The 21805-nt window shown below is 48.2% G+C and overlaps 1 protein-coding gene across 1 annotated transcript in view; it reads right to left on the bottom strand.

The window, feature by feature from the left end:
• The window catches only part of LOC123732793 (serine/threonine-protein kinase TBK1), a 69982-nt gene that overhangs the window by 24959 nt on the left and 23218 nt on the right, over positions 1-21805 (bottom strand). The window contains exons 5-9 of the mRNA XM_045712067.1: positions 18968-19149; positions 17817-17977; positions 12579-12689; positions 12029-12208; positions 53-249 (exon numbers count right to left, since the gene is read on the bottom strand). Coding sequence (XP_045568023.1) covers positions 53-249; positions 12029-12208; positions 12579-12689; positions 17817-17977; positions 18968-19149 — 831 coding nt within the window. The remainder of the gene's footprint in view (positions 1-52; positions 250-12028; positions 12209-12578; positions 12690-17816; positions 17978-18967; positions 19150-21805) is intronic.

Below are 21805 nucleotides of genomic sequence, written 5' to 3'. Positions count from 1 at the left end.
TGTTCAGTCTAAATCCCATTTCCGGACTGACGCTAATAATACAGACTCTTACGGTCTTCGAAGATGAGCCCCACTGTCGCCACGGACTCTCTGCTCAGCAGCATGATGGGATTGTCTCTGGAGGTCCTCGGGAAGGTCTGGGCTTGGCGGTTGGGCTCAAGCTGCAGGCGACGCCCCTCGTACAGGAGCTCCTGGTTGTGGACCGGGATGCTGCACCGACGAGACAACAGCTCCTGGAAGAGAGTCGCCCTGGGGGGGAGAGGTCAGAGGTTAAGGGTCAGCCGATATCTCTCGGAGCAGCACGGTCCTGTGGACAGAGGGAGGATCTGCAGTTTACAGAGAAAAGTAATTACTCGGTGTGTATGGTCAGTCGTTATATTTCTCCTATTTTTAAACAGATGAATAGTCTGCCAACCAGAGTCTGTCATTATCAGCGGTGACCCTAAAGGCACACCTGTATTTGGGGAGTTTCTCCCATTTCTTCTCTGCAGATCCTCTCAAGCTCTGTCAGGTTGGATTGGGGAGCGTCGCTGCACAGCTATTTTCACGTCTCTCCAGAGATGTTCGATCGGGTTCAAGTCCGGGCTCTGGCTGGGCCACTCAAGGACATTGAGACTTGTCCCGAAGCCACTCCTGCGTTGTCTTGGCTGTGTGCTTAAGGTCGTTGTCCTGTTGGAAGGTGAACCTTCGCCCCCAGTCTGAGGTCCTGAACGCTCTGGAGCAGGTTTTCATTAAGGATTCTCTCTGTACTTTGCTACGCCAGTCCCTGCCGCTGAAAAACATCCCCACAGCATGATGCTGCCGCCACCATGCTTCACCGAAGGGATGGTGCCAGGTTTCCTCCAGACGTGACGCTTGGCATTCAGGCCAAAGAGTTCAATCTTGGTTTCATCAGACCAGAGAATCTCGTTTCTCATGGTCTGAGTCCTTTAGGTGCCTTTTGGTAAACTCCAAGCGGGCTGTCATGTGCCTTTTACTGAGGAGTGGCTTCCGTCCAGCCACTCCACCATAAAGGCCTGATTGGTGGAGTGCTGCAGAGACGGTTGTCTTTCTGGAATGTGCTAAAATTTCTAAAAACACATTTTTGCTTTGTCATTATGGGGTACCGTGTAGATTGATGAGGGGAAAAAATAATTTTATACATATTAGAATAAGGCACGTTGGATGTGGATGTGGTGGATGTGGTGGAGACTCACGTATTGTACTGGTAGATGTAGTGGAGACTCACGTATTGTACTGGTGGATGTAGTGGAGACTCACGTATTGTACTGGTGGATGTAGATGTAGTGGAGACTCACGTATTGTACTGGTGGATGTAGATGTAGTGGAGACTCACGTATTGTACTGGTAGATGTAGTGGAGACTCACGTATTGTACTGGTGGATGTAGATGTAGTGGAGACTCACGTATTGTACTGGTAGATGTAGTGGAGACTCACGTATTGTACTGGTGGATGTAGTGGAGACTCACGTATTGTACTGGTGGATGTAGTGGAGACTCACGTATTGTACTGGTAGATGTAGATGTAGTGGAGACCCACGTATTGTACTGGTAGATGTAGATGTAGTGGAGACTCACGTATTGTAGTGGTGGATGTAGATGTAGTGGAGACTCACGTATTGTACTGGTAGATGTAGTGGAGACTCACGTATTGTACTGGTAGATGTAGTGGAGACTCACGTATTGTACTGGTAGATGTAGTGGAGACTCACGTATTGTACTGGTAGATGTAGTGGAGACTCACGTATTGTACTGGTGGATGTAGTGGAGACTCACGTATTGTACTGGTGGATGTAGATGTAGTGGAGACTCACGTATTGTACTGGTAGATGTAGATGTAGTGGAGACTCACGTATTGTACTGGTGGATGTAGTGGAGACTCACGTATTGTACTGGTGGATGTAGTGGAGACTCACGTATTGTACTGGTGGATGTAGTGGAGACTCACGTATTGTACTGGTGGATGTAGTGGAGACTCACGTATTGTACTGGTGGATGTAGTGGAGACTCACGTATTGTACTGGTAGATGTAGTGGAAACTCACGTATTGTACTGGTGGACGTAGTGGAGACTCACGTATTGTACTGGTGGATGTAGATGTAGTGGAGACTCACGTATTGTACTGGTAGATGTAGTGGAAACTCACGTATTGTACTGGTGGATGTAGTGGAGACTCACGTATTGTACTGGTGGATGTAGATGTAGTGGAGACTCACGTATTGTACTGGTGGATGCAGATGTAGTGGAGACTCACGTATTGTACTGGTGGATGTAGTGGAGACTCACGTATTGTACTGGTAGATGTAGTGGAGACTCACGTATTGTACTGGTGGATGTAGATGTAGTGGAGACTCACGTATTGTACTGGTGGATGTAGATGTAGTGGAGACTCACGTATTGTACTGGTAGATGTAGATGTAGTGGAGACTCACGTATTGTACTGGTGGATGTAGTGGAGACTCACGTATTGTACTGGTGGATGTAGTGGAGACTCACGTATTGTACTGGTGGATGTAGTGGAGACTCATGTATTGTACTGGTGGATGTAGTGGAGACTCACGTATTGTACTGGTAGATGTAGTGGAAACTCACGTATTGTACTGGTGGACGTAGTGGAGACTCACGTATTGTACTGGTGGATGTAGATGTAGTGGAGACTCACGTATTGTACTGGTAGATGTAGTGGAAACTCACGTATTGTACTGGTGGATGTAGTGGAGACTCACATATTGTACTGGTGGATGTAGTGGAGACTCACGTATTGTACTGGTGGATGTAGATGTAGTGGAGACTCACGTATTGTACTGGTGGATGTAGTGGAGACTCACGTATTGTACTGGTGGATGTAGTGGAGACTCACGTATTGTACTGGTAGATGTAGTGGAGACTCACGTATTGTACTGGTAGATGTAGATGTAGTGGAGACTCACGTATTGTACTGGTGGATGTAGTGGAGACTCACGTATTGTACTGGTGGATGTATATGTAGTGGAGACTCACGTATTGTACTGGTGGATGTAGTGGAGACTCACGTATTGTACTGGTGGATGTAGTGGAGACTCACGTATTGTACTGGTGGATGTAGATGTAGTGGAGACTCACGTATTGCACTGGTGGATGTAGATGTAGTGGAGACTCACGTATTGTACTGGTGGATGTAGATGTAGTGGAGACTCACGTATTGTACTGGTGGATGTAGATGTAGTGGAGACTCACGTATTGTACTGGTAGATGTAGTGGAGACTCACGTATTGTACTGGTGGATGTAGATGTAGTGGAGACTCACGTATTGTACTGGTGGACGTAGATGTAGTGGAGACTCACGTATTGTACTGGTGGACGTAGATGTAGTGGAGACTCACGTATTGTACTGGTGGATGTAGATGTAGCGGAGACTCACGTATTGTACTGGTGGATGTAGTGGAGACTCACGTATTGTACTGGTGGATGTAGATGTAGTGGAGACTCACGTATTGTACTGGTGGATGTAGATGTAGTGGAGACTCACGTATTGTACTGGTGGATGTAGATGTAGTGGAGACTCACGTATTGTACTGGTGGATGTAGATGTAGTGGAGACTCACGTATTGTACTGGTAGATGTAGTGGAGACTCACGTATTGTACTGGTGGATGTAGTGGAGACTCACGTATTGTACTGGTGGATGTAGATGTAGTGGAGACTCACGTATTGTACTGGTGGATGTAGTGGAGACTCACGTATTGTACTGGTAGATGTAGTGGAGACTCACGTATTGTACTGGTAGATGTAGTGGAGACTCACGTATTGTACTGGTGGATGTAGATGTAGTGGAGACTCACGTATTGTACTGGTGGATGTAGATGTAGTGGAGACTCACGTATTGTACTGGTGGATGTAGTGGAGACTCACGTATTGTACTGGTGGATGTAGGTGGAGACTCACGTATTGTACTGGTGGATGTAGATGTAGTGGAGACTCACGTATTGTACTGGTGGATGTAGATGTAGTGGAGACTCACGTATTGTACTGGTGGATGTAGATGTAGTGGAGACTCACGTATTGTACTGGTGGATGTAGATGTAGTGGAGACTCACGTATTGTACTGGTGGATGTAGATGTAGTGGAGACTCACGTATTGTACTGGTGGATGTAGATGTAGTGGAGACTCACGTATTGTACTGGTGGATGTAGATGTAGTGGAGACTCACGTATTGTACTGGTGGATGTAGATGTAGTGGAGACTCACGTATTGTACTGGTGGATGTAGATGTAGTGGAGACTCACGTATTGTACTGGTGGATGTAGATGTAGTGGAGACTCACGTATTGTACTGGTGGATGTAGTGGAGACTCACGTATTGTACTGGTGGATGTAGTGGAGACTCACGTATTGTACTGGTGGATGTAGTGGAGACTCACGTATTGTACTGGTGGATGTAGTGGAGACTCACGTATTGTACTGGTGGATGTAGATGTAGTGGAGACTCACGTATTGTACTGGTGGATGTAGATGTAGTGGAGACTCACGTATTGTACTGGTGGATGTAGATGTAGTGGAGACTCACGTATTGTACTGGTGGATGTAGATGTAGTGGAGACTCACGTATTGTACTGGTGGATGTAGTGGAGACTCACGTATTGTACTGGTGGATGTAGATGTAGTGGAGACTCACGTATTGTACTGGTGGATGCAGATGTAGTGGAGACTCACGTATTGTACTGGTGGATGTAGTGGAGACTCACGTATTGTACTGGTAGATGTAGTGGAGACTCACGTATTGTACTGGTGGATGTAGATGTAGTGGAGACTCACGTATTGTACTGGTGGATGTAGATGTAGTGGAGACTCACGTATTGTACTGGTAGATGTAGATGTAGTGGAGACTCACGTATTGTACTGGTGGATGTAGTGGAGACTCACGTATTGTACTGGTGGATGTAGTGGAGACTCACGTATTGTACTGGTGGATGTAGTGGAGACTCATGTATTGTACTGGTGGATGTAGTGGAGACTCACGTATTGTACTGGTAGATGTAGTGGAAACTCACGTATTGTACTGGTGGACGTAGTGGAGACTCACGTATTGTACTGGTGGATGTAGATGTAGTGGAGACTCACGTATTGTACTGGTAGATGTAGTGGAAACTCACGTATTGTACTGGTGGATGTAGTGGAGACTCACGTATTGTACTGGTGGATGTAGTGGAGACTCACGTATTGTACTGGTGGATGTAGATGTAGTGGAGACTCACGTATTGTACTGGTGGATGCAGATGTAGTGGAGACTCACGTATTGTACTGGTGGATGTAGTGGAGACTCACGTATTGTACTGGTAGATGTAGTGGAGACTCACGTATTGTACTGGTAGATGTAGATGTAGTGGAGACTCACGTATTGTACTGGTGGATGTAGTGGAGACTCACGTATTGTACTGGTGGATGTATATGTAGTGGAGACTCACGTATTGTACTGGTGGATGTAGTGGAGACTCACGTATTGTACTGGTGGATGTAGTGGAGACTCACGTATTGTACTGGTGGATGTAGATGTAGTGGAGACTCACGTATTGTACTGGTGGATGTAGATGTAGTGGAGACTCACGTATTGTACTGGTGGATGTAGATGTAGTGGAGACTCACGTATTGTACTGGTAGATGTAGTGGAGACTCACGTATTGTACTGGTGGATGTAGATTGGAGACTCACGTATTGTACTGGTGGACGTAGATGTAGTGGAGACTCACGTATTGTACTGGTGGACGTACGGATGTAGTGGAGACTCACGTATTGTACTGGTGGATGTAGATGTAGCGGAGACTCACGTATTGTACTGGTGGATGTAGTGGAGACTCACGTATTGTACTGGTGGATGTAGATGTAGTGGAGACTCACGTATTGTACTGGTGGATGTAGATGTAGTGGAGACTCACGTATTGTACTGGTGGATGTAGATGTAGTGGAGACTCACGTATTGTACTGGTGGATGTAGATGTAGTGGAGACTCACGTATTGTACTGGTAGATGTAGTGGAGACTCACGTATTGTACTGGTGGATGTAGTGGAGACTCACGTATTGTACTGGTGGATGTAGATGTAGTGGAGACTCACGTATTGTACTGGTGGATGTAGTGGAGACTCACGTATTGTACTGGTGGATGTAGATGTAGTGGAGACTCACGTATTGTACTGGTGGATGTAGATGTAGTGGAGACTCACGTATTGTACTGGTGGATGTAGTGGAGACTCACGTATTGTACTGGTGGATGTAGATGTAGTGGAGACTCACGTATTGTACTGGTGGATGTAGATGTAGTGGAGACTCACGTATTGTACTGGTGGATGTAGATGTAGTGGAGACTCACGTATTGTACTGGTGGATGTAGATGTAGTGGAGACTCACGTATTGTACTGGTGGATGTAGATGTAGTGGAGACTCACGTATTGTACTGGTGGATGTAGATGTAGTGGAGACTCACGTATTGTACTGGTGGATGTAGATGTAGTGGAGACTCACGTATTGTACTGGTGGATGTAGATGTAGTGGAGACTCACGTATTGTACTGGTGGATGTAGTGGAGACTCACGTATTGTACTGGTGGATGTAGTGGAGACTCACGTATTGTACTGGTGGATGTAGTGGAGACTCACGTATTGTACTGGTGGATGTAGTGGAGACTCACGTATTGTACTGGTGGATGTAGTGGAGACTCACGTATTGTACTGGTGGATGTAGTGGAGACTCACGTATTGTACTGGTGGATGTAGATGTAGTGGAGACTCACGTATTGTACTGGTGGATGTAGATGTAGTGGAGACTCACGTATTGTACTGGTGGATGTAGATGTAGTGGAGACTCACGTATTGTACTGGTGGATGTAGATGTAGTGGAGACTCACGTATTGTACTGGTGGATGTAGATGTAGTGGAGACTCACGTATTGTACTGGTAGATGTAGATGTAGTGGAGACTCACGTATTGTACTGGTGGATGTAGTGGAGACTCACGTATTGTACTGGTGGATGTAGTGGAGACTCACGTATTGTACTGGTGGATGTAGTGGAGACTCACGTATTGTACTGGTGGATGTAGTGGAGACTCACGTATTGTACTGGTAGATGTAGTGGAAACTCACGTATTGTACTGGTGGACGTAGTGGAGACTCACGTATTGTACTGGTGGATGTAGATGTAGTGGAGACTCACGTATTGTACTGGTAGATGTAGTGGAAACTCACGTATTGTACTGGTGGATGTAGTGGAGACTCACGTATTGTACTGGTGGATGTAGTGGAGACTCACGTATTGTACTGGTGGATGTAGATGTAGTGGAGACTCACGTATTGTACTGGTGGATGCAGATGTAGTGGAGACTCACGTATTGTACTGGTGGATGTAGTGGAGACTCACGTATTGTACTGGTAGATGTAGTGGAGACTCACGTATTGTACTGATAGATGTAGATGTAGTGGAGACTCACGTATTGTACTGGTGGATGTAGTGGAGACTCACGTATTGTACTGGTGGATGTATATGTAGTGGAGACTCACGTATTGTACTGGTGGATGTAGTGGAGACTCACGTATTGTACTGGTGGATGTAGTGGAGACTCACGTATTGTACTGGTGGATGTAGATGTAGTGGAGACTCACGTATTGCACTGGTGGATGTAGATGTAGTGGAGACTCACGTATTGTACTGGTGGATGTAGATGTAGTGGAGACTCACGTATTGTACTGGTGGATGTAGATGTAGTGGAGACTCACGTATTGTACTGGTAGATGTAGTGGAGACTCACGTATTGTACTGGTGGATGTAGATGTAGTGGAGACTCACGTATTGTACTGGTGGACGTAGATGTAGTGGAGACTCACGTATTGTACTGGTGGACGTAGATGTAGTGGAGACTCACGTATTGTACTGGTGGATGTAGATGTAGCGGAGACTCACGTATTGTACTGGTGGATGTAGTGGAGACTCACGTATTGTACTGGTGGATGTAGATGTAGTGGAGACTCACGTATTGTACTGGTGGATGTAGATGTAGTGGAGACTCACGTATTGTACTGGTGGATGTAGTGGAGACTCACGTATTGTACTGGTGGATGTAGATGTAGTGGAGACTCACGTATTGTACTGGTGGATGTAGATGTAGTGGAGACTCACGTATTGTACTGGTGGATGTAGATGTAGTGGAGACTCACGTATTGTACTGGTGGATGTAGATGTAGTGGAGACTCACGTATTGTACTGGTGGATGTAGATGTAGTGGAGACTCACGTATTGTACTGGTGGATGTAGATGTAGTGGAGACTCACGTATTGTACTGGTGGATGTAGATGTAGTGGAGACTCACGTATTGTACTGGTGGATGTAGATGTAGTGGAGACTCACGTATTGTACTGGTGGATGTAGTGGAGACTCACGTATTGTACTGGTGGATGTAGTGGCTAACTGACTGGTAGTGGAGACTCACGTATTGTACTGGTGGATGTAGTGGAGACTCACGTATTGTACTGGTGGATGTAGTGGAGACTCACGTATTGTACTGGTGGATGTAGTGGAGACTCACGTATTGTACTGGTGGATGTAGATGTAGTGGAGACTCACGTATTGTACTGGTGGATGTAGATGTAGTGGAGACTCACGTATTGTACTGGTGGATGTAGATGTAGTGGAGACTCACGTATTGTACTGGTGGATGTAGATGTAGTGGAGACTCACGTATTGTACTGGTGGATGTAGATGTAGTGGAGACTCACGTATTGTACTGGTAGATGTAGATGTAGTGGAGACTCACGTATTGTACTGGTGGATGTAGTGGAGACTCACGTATTGTACTGGTGGATGTAGTGGAGACTCACGTATTGTACTGGTGGATGTAGTGGAGACTCACGTATTGTACTGGTGGATGTAGTGGAGACTCACGTATTGTACTGGTAGATGTAGTGGAAACTCACGTATTGTACTGGTGGACGTAGTGGAGACTCACGTATTGTACTGGTGGATGTAGATGTAGTGGAGACTCACGTATTGTACTGGTAGATGTAGTGGAAACTCACGTATTGTACTGGTGGATGTAGTGGAGACTCACGTATTGTACTGGTGGATGTAGTGGAGACTCACGTATTGTACTGGTGGATGTAGATGTAGTGGAGACTCACGTATTGTACTGGTGGATGCAGATGTAGTGGAGACTCACGTATTGTACTGGTGGATGTAGTGGAGACTCACGTATTGTACTGGTAGATGTAGTGGAGACTCACGTATTGTACTGATAGATGTAGATGTAGTGGAGACTCACGTATTGTACTGGTGGATGTAGTGGAGACTCACGTATTGTACTGGTGGATGTATATGTAGTGGAGACTCACGTATTGTACTGGTGGATGTAGTGGAGACTCACGTATTGTACTGGTGGATGTAGTGGAGACTCACGTATTGTACTGGTGGATGTAGATGTAGTGGAGACTCACGTATTGCACTGGTGGATGTAGATGTAGTGGAGACTCACGTATTGTACTGGTGGATGTAGATGTAGTGGAGACTCACGTATTGTACTGGTGGATGTAGATGTAGTGGAGACTCACGTATTGTACTGGTAGATGTAGTGGAGACTCACGTATTGTACTGGTGGATGTAGATGTAGTGGAGACTCACGTATTGTACTGGTGGACGTAGATGTAGTGGAGACTCACGTATTGTACTGGTGGACGTAGATGTAGTGGAGACTCACGTATTGTACTGGTGGATGTAGATGTAGCGGAGACTCACGTATTGTACTGGTGGATGTAGTGGAGACTCACGTATTGTACTGGTGGATGTAGATGTAGTGGAGACTCACGTATTGTACTGGTGGATGTAGATGTAGTGGAGACTCACGTATTGTACTGGTGGATGTAGATGTAGTGGAGACTCACGTATTGTACTGGTGGATGTAGATGTAGTGGAGACTCACGTATTGTACTGGTAGATGTAGTGGAGACTCACGTATTGTACTGGTGGATGTAGATGTAGTGGAGACTCACGTATTGTACTGGTGGATGTAGTGGAGACTCACGTATTGTACTGGTGGATGTAGTGGAGACTCACGTATTGTACTGGTGGATGTAGATGTAGTGGAGACTCACGTATTGTACTGGTGGATGTAGATGTAGTGGAGACTCACGTATTGTACTGGTGGATGTAGATGTAGTGGAGACTCACGTATTGTACTGGTGGATGTAGTGGAGACTCACGTATTGTACTGGTGGATGTAGATGTAGTGGAGACTCACGTATTGTACTGGTGGATGTAGATGTAGTGGAGACTCACGTATTGTACTGGTGGATGTAGATGTAGTGGAGACTCACGTATTGTACTGGTGGATGTAGATGTAGTGGAGACTCACGTATTGTACTGGTAGATGTAGTGGAGACTCACGTATTGTACTGGTGGATGTAGATGTAGTGGAGACTCACGTATTGTACTGGTGGATGTAGTGGAGACTCACGTATTGTACTGGTGGATGTAGTGGAGACTCACCTATTGTACTGGTGGATGTAGATTATGGAGACTCACGTATTGTACTGGTGGATGTAGTGTAGTGGAGACTCACGTATTGTACTGGTGGATGTAGATGTAGTGGAGACTCACGTATTGTACTGGTGGATGTAGTGGAGACTCACCTATTGTACTGGTGGATGTAGTGGAGACTCACGTATTGTACTGGTGGATGTAGATGTAGTGGAGACTCACGTATTGTACTGGTGGATGTAGTGGAGACTCACGTATTGTACTGGTGGATGTAGATGTAGTGGAGACTCACGTATTGTACTGGTGGATGTAGATGTAGTGGAGACTCACGTATTGTACTGGTGGATGTAGATGTAGTGGAGACTCACGTATTGTACTGGTGGATGTAGTGGAGACTCACGTATTGTACTGGTGGATGTAGATGTAGTGGAGACTCACGTATTGTACTGGTGGATGTAGATGTAGTGGAGACTCACGTATTGTACTGGTGGATGTAGATGTAGTGGAGACTCACGTATTGTACTGGTAGATGTAGTGGAGACTCACGTATTGTACTGGTGGATGTAGATGTAGTGGAGACTCACGTATTGTACTGGTGGACGTAGATGTAGTGGAGACTCACGTATTGTACTGGTGGATGTAGATGTAGTGGAGACTCACGTATTGTACTGGTGGATGTAGATGTAGTGGAGACTCACGTATTGTACTGGTGGATGTAGATGTAGTGGAGACTCACGTATTGTACTGGTGGATGTAGATGTAGTGGAGACTCACGTATTGTACTGGTGGATGTAGTGGAGACTCACGTATTGTACTGGTGGATGTAGTGGAGACTCACGTATTGTACTGGTGGATGTAGTGGAGACTCACGTATTGTACTGGTGGATGTAGTGGAGACTCACGTATTGTACTGGTGGATGTAGATGTAGTGGAGACTCACGTATTGTACTGGTGGATGTAGATGTAGTGGAGACTCACGTATTGTACTGGTGGATGTAGATGTAGTGGAGACTCACGTATTGTACTGGTGGATGTAGATGTAGTGGAGACTCACGTATTGTACTGGTGGATGTAGTGGAGACTCACGTATTGTACTGGTGGATGTAGATGTAGTGGAGACTCACGTATTGTACTGGTGGATGTAGATGTAGTGGAGACTCACGTATTGTACTGGTGGATGTAGATGTAGTGGAGACTCACGTATTGTACTGGTGGATGTAGTGGAGACTCACGTATTGTACTGGTGGATGTAGATGTAGTGGAGACTCACGTATTGTACTGGTGGATGTAGATGTAGTGGAGACTCACGTATTGTACTGGTGGATGTAGATGTAGTGGAGACTCAGTTATTGTACTGGTGGATGTAGATGTAGTGGAGACTCACGTATTGTACTGGTGGATGTAGATGTAGTGGAGACTCACGTATTGTACTGGTGGATGTAGATGTAGTGGAGACTCACGTATTGTACTGGTGGATGTAGATGTAGTGGAGACTCACGTATTGTACTGGTGGATGTAGATGTAGTGGAGACTCACGTATTGTACTGGTGGATGTAGATGTAGTGGAGAGTAGCCTGCTGTAGACTGAAGACCAACACCACGGAGCGATGCAGGATATCACTGGTCTCAGCGAAGAACTGGTCAAAGCCCCAACACTTCTCCTGGTCAGCCTCCAAGATGTTGGCTAGGACTGGGGTCAGCAGGCTCTGGAGGCCCCTGGAGGAGAGAGGTCAGAGGTTAGACTGGGGTCAGCAGGCTCTGGAGGCCCCTGGAGGAGAGAGAGATCAGAGGTTAGACTGGGGTCAGCAAGCTCTGGAGGCCCCTGGAGGAGAGAGAGAGAGAGAGGTCAGAGGTTAGACTGGGGTCAGCAGGCTCTGGAGGCCCCTGGAGGAGAGAGAGATCAGAGGTTAGACTGGGGTCAGCAAGCTCTGGAGGCCCCTGGAGGAGAGAGAGAGAGAGAGGTCAGAGGTTAGCCTCCAAGATGTTGGCTAGGACTGGGGTCAGCAGGCTCTGGAGGCCCCTGGAGAAGAGAGTTCAGGGGTCAGAGGTTAGGGGTCAGAGGTTAGGGCTAGACTAGAGGACGTACTTGGACAGGTTGCAGGAGACGGGCATCTCCGTGCTCCACTCAATCTTCCCGTTCTCAAACTTCTGCTGCCCTGAGACGGTTCCTGAGGGCTTCTCTGTGATGATTTTATACCTGTTGGGGAGAGACAGGACAACGCCGTCACTCTACACAACCATCGATCACCTAGACAAACATCTCATCTCACTTTCCACATGCTGTCCCACCTGTTATACCTGATGGGGAGAGACAGGACAACGCCATCACTCTACACAACCATCGATCACCTAGACAAACATCTCATCTCACTTTCCACATGCTGTTACACCTGTCCCATCTGTAAAACCTGTCCTACCGGTTCCGCCTGTCCTACCTGCCCTACCTGTCCTACCGGTCACACCTGTCCCACCTGTCACACCTGTCATGCCTGTCCCACCTGTCCACCTGTCACGCCCGCCACCTGTCCCACCTGTTTACCTGTCCCACCTGTTTTACCTGTCCTACCTGTCCCGCCTGTTTTGCCTGTCAAACCTGTCCCACCTGCCCAACCTGTCCCATTTGTTTTACCTGTCCAACCTGTAACACCTATCCTGCCTGTCCCAGCTGTCCCACATGTACACATGTCCCACCTGTTACCTGTCCCACATGGACACCTGTCCCACGTGTCACACCTGAACACCTGTCCCACCTGTTTAACCTGTCCCAGCTGTGATACATGTCCTACCTGTCCCACCTGTCCACCGCTTCCACCTGTCCCACCTGTCCCATGTGTCACACCTGTCCCTCCTGCTCTACCTGTCCCACCTGTCCCACCTGTCCACATGTTTACCTGTCCCACATGTTTTACCTGTCCCAATGGACTTCCAAGGAGCCACTCCTCTCCTATTTTGTGCGTTATTGGACAGGAAATGGGTCCAGAGGAAAGAGGTCCTGAACTGCAGCAGCAGTAGCTATATACAGTACATTCAGAAAGTATTCAGACCTCTTTGACTTCTTCCACATTTTGTTATGTTACAGCCTTATTCTAAAATGGATTCAATATTTTTTTTCCCCTCTTCAATTTACACACAATACCCCATAATGACATCACAATACCCCATAATGACATCACAATACCCCATAATGACATCACAATACCCCATAATGACATCACAACACCCCATAATGACATCACAACACCCCATAATGACATCACAACACCCCATAATGACATCACAACACCCCATAATGACATCACAATAACCCATAATGACATCACAACACCCCATAATGACATCACAATACCCCATAATGACATCACAAGTATTCAGACCCTTTACTCAGTACTTTGTTGAAGCACCTTTGGCAGCGATTACAGTCTCAAGTTTTCTTGGGTCTGACGCTACAAGCTTGGCACACCTGTATTTGGGGAGTTTCTCCCATTCCTCTCTGCAGATCCTCTCAAGCTGTCAGGTTGGATGGGGAGCGTCGCTGCACAGCTATTTTCAGGTCTCTCCAGAGATGTTCGATCGGGTTCAAGTCCGGACTCTGGCTGGGCCACTCAAGGACATTCAGAGAGTTGTCTCAAAGCAACACCTTCGTTGTCTTGGCTGTGTGCTTAGGGTCGTTGTCCTGTTGGAAGGTGAACCTTCACCCCCAGTCTGAGGTCCTGAGCGCTCTGGAGCAGGTTTTCATCAGGATCTCTCTGTACCTTGCTCCAATCATCTTTCCCTCGATCCGCTGAAAAACATCCCCACAGCATGATGCTGCCACCACCATGCTTCACCGTAGGGATGGTGCCAGGTTTCCTCCAGACGTGACTCTTGGCATTCAGGCCAAAGAGTTCAATCTTGGTTTCATCAGACCAGAGAATCTTGTTTCTCATGGTCTGAGTCCTTTAGGTGCCTTTTGGCAAACTCCAAGCGGGCTGTCATGTGCCTTTTACTGAGGAGTGGCTTCCGTCTGGCCACTCTACCATAAAGGCCTGATTGGTGGAGTGCTGCAGAGATGGTTGTCCTTCTGAAAGGTTCTCCTATCTCCACAGAGGATCTCTGGAGCTCTGTCAGAGTGACCATCAGGTTCTTGGTCACCTCCCTGTCCAAGGCCCTTCTCCCCCGATTGCTCAGTTTGGCAGGGCGGCCAGCGCTAGGAAGAGTCTTGGTGCTTCCAAACATCTATCATTTAAGAATGATGGAGGCCACTGTGTTCTTGGGGACCTTCAATGCTGCAGAAATGTTTTGGTACCCTTCCCCCAGATCTGTGCCTCGACACAATCCTGTCTCGGAGCTCTACGGACAATTCCTTTGACCTCATGGCTTGGTTTTTGCTCTGACATGCACTGTCAACTGGGGGACCTTATATAGACAGGTGTGTGCTTTTCCAAATCATGTCCAATCAATTGAATTTATCACAGGTGGACTCCAATCAAGTTGTAGAAACATCTCAAGGATGATCAATGGAAACAGGATGCACCTGAGATCAATATCAAGTCTCACAGCAAAGGATCTGAATACTTAGTTCTTAGACCACCCTAGGTCACTAGGATGTAGTTCTTAGACCACCCTAGGTCACTAGGATGTAGTTCTTAGACCACCCTAGGTCACTAGGATGTAGTTCTTAGACCACTAGACCACCCTAGGTCACCAGGATGTAGTTCTTAGACCACCCTAGGTCACCAGGATGTAGTTCTTAGATCACCCTAGGTCACCAGGATGCAGTTCTTAGACCACCCTAGGTCACCAGGATGTAGTTCTTAGACCACTAGACCACCCTAGGTCACCAGGATGTAGTTCTTAGACCACCCTAGGTCACCAGGATGTAGTTCTTAGACCACTAGACCACCCTAGGTCACCAGGATGTAGTTCTTAGACCACTAGACCACCCTAGGTCACCAGGATGTAGTTCTTAGACCACTAGACCACCCTAGGTAACCAGGATGTAGTTCTTAGACCACCCTAGGTCACCAGGATGTAGTTCTTAGACCACCCTAGGTCAACAGGATGTAGTTCTTAGACCACCCTAGGTCACCAGGATGTAGTTCTTAGATCACCCTAGACCACCAGGATGTAGTTCTTAGACCACTAGACCACCCTAGACCACCAGGATGTAGTTATTAGACCACTAGACCACCCTAGGTCACCAGGATGTAGTTCTTAGACCACTAGACCACCCTAGGTCACCAGGATGTAGTTCTTAGACCACCCTAGGTCAACAGGATGTAGTTCTTAGACCACCCTAGGTCACCAGGATGTAGTTCTTAGATCACCCTAGGTCACCAGGATGTAGTTCTCAGACCACTAGACCACCCTAGACCACCAGGATGTAGTTATTAGACCACTAGACCACCCTAGGTCACCAGGATGTAGTTCTTAGACCACTAGACCACCCTAGGTCACCAGGATGTAGTTCTTAGATCACCCTAGGTCACCAGGATGTAGTTCTTAGATCACCCTAGGTCACCAGGATGTAGTTCTTAGACCACTAGACCACCCTAGACCACCAGGATGTAGTTATTAGACCACTAGACCACCCTAGGTCACCAGGATGTAGTTCTTAGACCACCCTAGGTCACCAGGATGTAGTTCTTAGACCACTAGACCACCCTAGACCACCAGGATGTAGTTCTTAGACCACTAGACCACCCTAGGTCACCAGGATGTAGTTCTTAGACCACCCTAGGTCACCAGGATGTAGTTCTTAGACCACCCTAGGTCACCAGGATGTAGTTGTTAGACCACCCTAGGTCAACAGGATGTAGCTCTTAGACCACCCTAGGTCACCAGGATGTAGTTCTTAGATCACCCTAGGTCACCAGGATGTAGTTCTTAGATCACCCTAGGTCACCAGGATGTAGTTCTTAGATCACCCTAGGTCACCAGGATGTAGTTCTTAGACCACTAGACCACCCTAGGTCACCAGGATGTAGTTCTTAGACCACTAGACCACCCTAGGTCACCAGGATGTAGTTCTTAGACCACTAGACCACCCTAGGTCACCAGGATGTAGTTCTTAGACCACCCTAGGTCACCAGGATGTAGTTCTTAGACCACCCTAGGTCAACAGGATGTAGTTCTTAGACCACCCTAGGTCACCAGGATGTAGTTCTTAGATCACCCTAGGTCACCAGGATGTAGTTCTTAGACCACTAGACCACCCTAGGTCACCAGGATGTAGTTATTAGACCACTAGACCACCCTAGACCACCAGGATGTAGTTATTAGACCACTAGACCACCCTAGGTCACCAGGATGTAGTTCTTAGACCACTAGACCACCCTAGGTCACCAGGATGTAGTTCTTAGATCACCCTAGGTCACCAGGATGTAGTTCTTAGACCACCCTAGGTCAACAGGATGTAGTTCTTAGATCACCCTAGGTCACCAGGATGTAGTTCTTAGACCACTAGACCACCCTAGACCACCAGGATGTAGTTATTAGACCACTAGACCACCCTAGGTCACCAGGATGTAGTTCTTAGACCACTAGACCACCCTAGGTCACCAGGATGTAGTTCTTAGATCACCCTAGGTCACCAGGATGTAGTTCTTAGATCACCCTAGGTCACCAGGATGTAATTCTTAGACCACTAGACCACCCTAGACCACCAGGATGTAGTTATTAGACCACTAGACCACCCTAGACCACCAGGATGTAGTTCTTAGACCACTAGACCACCCTAGGTCACCAGGATGTAGTTCTTAGACCACCCTAGGTCACCAGGATGTAGTTCTTAAGACCACCCTAGGTCACCAGGATGTAGTTCTTAGACCACCCTAGGTCAACAGGATGTAGCTCTTAGACCACCCTAGGTCACCAGGATGTAGTTCTTAGATCACCCTAGGTCACCAGGATGTAGTTCTTAGATCACCCTAGGTCACCAGGATGTAGTTCTTAGATCACCCTAGGTCACCAGGATGTAGTTCTTAGATCACCCTAGGTCACCAGGATGTAGTTCTTAGATCACCCTAGGTCACCAGGATGTAGTTCTTAGATCACCCTAGGTCACCAGGATGTAGTTCTTAGACCACCCTAGGTCACCAGGATGTAGTTCTTAGACCACCCTAGGTCACCAGGATGTAGTTCTTAGACCACCCTAGGTCACCAGGATGTAGTTCTTAGACCACTAGACCACCCTAGGTCACCAGGATGTAGTTCTTAGACCACCCTAGGACACCAGGATGTAGTTCTTAGACCACCCTAGGTCACCAGGATGTAGTTCTTACACCACCCTAGGTCACCAGGATGTAGTTCTTAGACCTCTAGACCGCCAGGATGTAGTTCTTACATGACTTCCTTGTTCCTGCGTGGTCCTTCGAAGGGTCTGAAGGGCAGTGACCCGGTGGCAGCGTGGAAGAAGGTCACTCCGATGCTCCACAGATCAACCGTCGCGCCATACTTCTTCTGGTGCTCTTTCCTCAGTACTGCTCGCTCATACATGTCAGGATGCTGTTAGACACACACAGAGAGACACACAGAGAGACACACACACAGAGAGACACACAGAGAGAGACACACACAGAGAGAGAGAGAAACACAGAGAGAGAGAACACACAGAGACACACACAGAGAGACACACAGAGAGAGAGAACACACAGAGACACACACAGAGAGACACACAGAGAGAGAGAGAGAGAAACACAGAGAGAGAGAGAACACACAGAGAGACACACAGAGAGAGAGACACACAGAGAGAGAAAGACACAGAGAGACACACAGAGAGACACACACACAGAGAGACACACAGAGAGAGAGAAACACAGAGAGACACACAGAGAGACAAACACACAGAGAGACACACAGAGAGAGAAAGACACAGAGAGACACACAGAGAGAGGGAACACACAGAGAGACACACAGAGAGAGACACACACAGAGAGACACACACAGAGAGAACACACAGAGAGAGACACACAGAAACACACTCGTCATGTTGAGCTGGAGTCCATAGCAGATAATTCCTTTAGATGAGTAAAGTGTCCTATCGTAGGTGAGAGGTCAAAACGGCAAGTAGAGGTCAGGAGGTCAGCAGGTCAGGAAGTCAGGAGGTCAGCAGGTCAGGAGGTCAGGAGGTCAGGAAGTCAGGAGGTCAGGAGGTCAGGAAGTCAGGAGGTCAGGAGGTCAGCAGGTCAGGAGGTCAGGAGGTCAGCAGGTCAGGAAGTCAGGAGGTCAGCAGGTCAGCAGGTCAGGAAGTCAGGAGGTCAGGAGGTCAGGAGACTCACCAGGTCAGGAGGTCAGCAGGTCAGCAGGTCAGGAGGTCAGGAAGTCAGGAGGTCAGGAAGTCAGGAGGTCAGCAGGTCAGGAGGTCAGCAGGTCAGGAGGTCAGGAGGTCAGCAGGTCAGGAGGTCAGGAGGTCAGCAGGTCAGGAAGTCAGGAAGTCAGGAGGTCAGCAGGTCAGGAAGTCAGGAGGTCAGCAGGTCAGGAGGTCAGGAGACTCACCAGGTATTCCTCGGTGCCGTAAAGAGAAACAAACTGCTCATCGTCCTCCAGTTCTCTGGCCGCTCCGAAATCGGTCAGCTTGTAGACGGACCTCCCGTCCTCGCCGATGACGCGCATGATGTTTCCCGGTTTGATGTCCCGGTGAACGATACCGTACTCTCTGAGATGGTTCATACCGGCAACTGGTAAAATACAGGACGGGATTATTACATTACCCCCTCCACACACAGTCATTACCCCCTCCACACACAGGATGGGGTTAATACATTACCCCCTCCACACACAGGACGGGGTTAATACATTACCCCCTCCACACACAGGACGGGGTTAATACATTACCCCCTCCACACACAGGACGGGGTTAATACATTACCCCCTCCACACACAGGACGGGGTTAATACATTACCCCCTCCACACACAGGACGGGGTTAATACATTACCCCTCCACACACAGGACGGGGTTAATACATTACCCCTCCACACACAGGACGGGGTTAATACATTACCACCTCCACACACAGGACGGGGTTAATACATTACCCCCTCCACACACAGGGACGGGGTTATTACATTACCCCCTCCACACACAGGACGGGGTTAATACATTACCCCCTCCATACACAGGACGGGGTTAATACATTACCCCCTCCACACACAGGACGGGATTATTACCACCTCCACACACAGGACGGGGTTAATACATTACCCCCTCCACACACAGGACAGGGTTAATACATTACCCCCTCCACACACAGGACGGGGTTAATACATTACCACCTCCACACACAGGACGGGGTTAATACATTACCACCTCCACACACAGGACGGGGTTAATACATTACCACCTCCACACACAGGACGGGGTTAATACATTACCCCCTCCACACACAGGACGGGGTTAATACATTACCCCCTCCATACACAGGACGGGGTTAATACATTACCCCCTCCACACACAGGACGGGGTTAATACATTACCCCCTCCACACACAGGACGGGGTTAATACATTACCCCCTCCACACACAGGACGGGGTTATTACATTACCCCCGCCACACACAGGACGGGGTTATTACATTACCCCCTCCACACACAGTCATTACCCCCTCCACACACAGGACGGGGTTAATACATTACCACCACACACAGGACGGGGTTAATACATTACCCCCTCCATACACAGGACGGGGTTAATACATTACCCCCTCCACACACAGGACGGGGTTAATACATTACCCCCGCCACACACAGGACGGGGTTATTACATTACCCCCTCCACACACAGGATGGGGTTAATACATTACCCCCTCCACACAGGACGGGGTTATTACATTACCCCCTCCACACACAGTCATTACCCCCTCCACACACAGGACGGGGTTAATACATTACCCCCTCCATACAGGACGGGGTTAATACATTACCCCCTCCACACACAGGACGGGGTTATTACATTACCCCCTCCACACACAGTCATTACCCCCTCCACACACAGGATGGGGTTAATACATTACCCCCTCCACACAGGACGGGGTTATTACATTACCCCCTCCACACACAGGACGGGGTTAATACATTACCACCTCCACACACAGGACAGGGTTATTACATTACCCCCGCCACACACAGGACGGGGTTATTACATTACCCCCTCCACACACAGGACGGGGTTAATACATTACCCCCGCCACACACAGGACGGGGTTATTACATTACCCCCTCCACACACAGTCATTACCAGGCAACCTGTGTGTAGGCAGGGTAAGGTAGGTAGGCTGGTTGTGATCAGAGTGGTAGGAGGCAGGGTAAGGTAGGCTGGTTGTGATCAGAGTGGTAGGAGGCAGGGTAAGGTAGGCTGGTTGTGATCAGAGTGGTAGGAGGCAGGGTAAGGTAGGCTGGTTGTGATCAGAGTGGTAGGAGGCAGGGTAAGGTAGGCTGGTTGTGATCAGAGTGGTAGGAGGCAGGGTAAGGTAGGCTGGTTGTGATCAGAGTGGTAGGAGGCAGGGTAAGGTAGGCTGGTTGTGATCAGAGTGGTAGGAGGCAGGGTAAGGTAGGCTGGTTGTGATCAGACTGGTAGTAGGCAGGGTAAGGTAGGCTGGTTGTGATCAGAGTGGTAGGAGGCAGGGTAAGGTAGGCTGGTTGTGATCAGAGTGGTAGTAGGCAGGGTAAGGTAGGCTGGTTGTGATCAGAGTGGTAGGAGGCAGGGTAAGGTAGGCTGGTTGTGATCAGAGTGGTAGTAGGCAGGGTAAGGTAGGCTGGTTGTGATCAGAGTGGTAGGAGGCAGGGTAAGGTATGCTGGTTGTGATCAGAGTGGTAGGAGGCAGGGTAAGGTAGGCTGGTTGTGATCAGAGTGGTAGGAGGCAGGGGTAAGGTAGGTAGGTTGTGATCAGAGTGGTAGGAGGCAGGGTAAGGTAGGCTGGTTGTGATCAGAGTGGTAGGAGGCAGGGTAAGGTAGGCTGGTTGTGATCAGAGTGGTAGGAGGCAGGGTAAGGTAGGCTGGTTGTGATCAGAGTGGTAGGAGGCAGGGTAAGGTAGGCTGGTTGTGATCAGAGTGGTAGGAGGCAGGGTAAGGTAGGCTGGTTGTGATCAGAGTGGTAGTAGGCAGGGGTAAGGTAGGTTGGTTGTGATCAGAGTGGTAGGAGGCAGGGTAAGGTAGGCTGGTTGTGATCAGAGTGGTAGTAGGCAGGGTAAGGTAGGCTGGTTGTGATCAGAGTGGTAGGAGGCAGGGTAAGGTAGGCTTGTTGTGATCAGAGTGGTAGGAGGCAGGGTAAGGTAGGCTGGTTGTGATCAGAGTGGTAGGAGGCAGGGTAAGGTAGGCTGGTTGTGATCAGAGTGGTA

The sequence above is a fragment of the Salmo salar genome, unplaced genomic scaffold, assembly GCF_905237065.1.
Source record: "Salmo salar unplaced genomic scaffold, Ssal_v3.1, whole genome shotgun sequence".
Classification (NCBI taxonomy): domain Eukaryota; kingdom Metazoa; phylum Chordata; class Actinopteri; order Salmoniformes; family Salmonidae; genus Salmo; species Salmo salar.
Note: the sequence above shows the minus strand (reverse complement) of the source record. Positions and strands in the feature narration are given on the sequence as shown.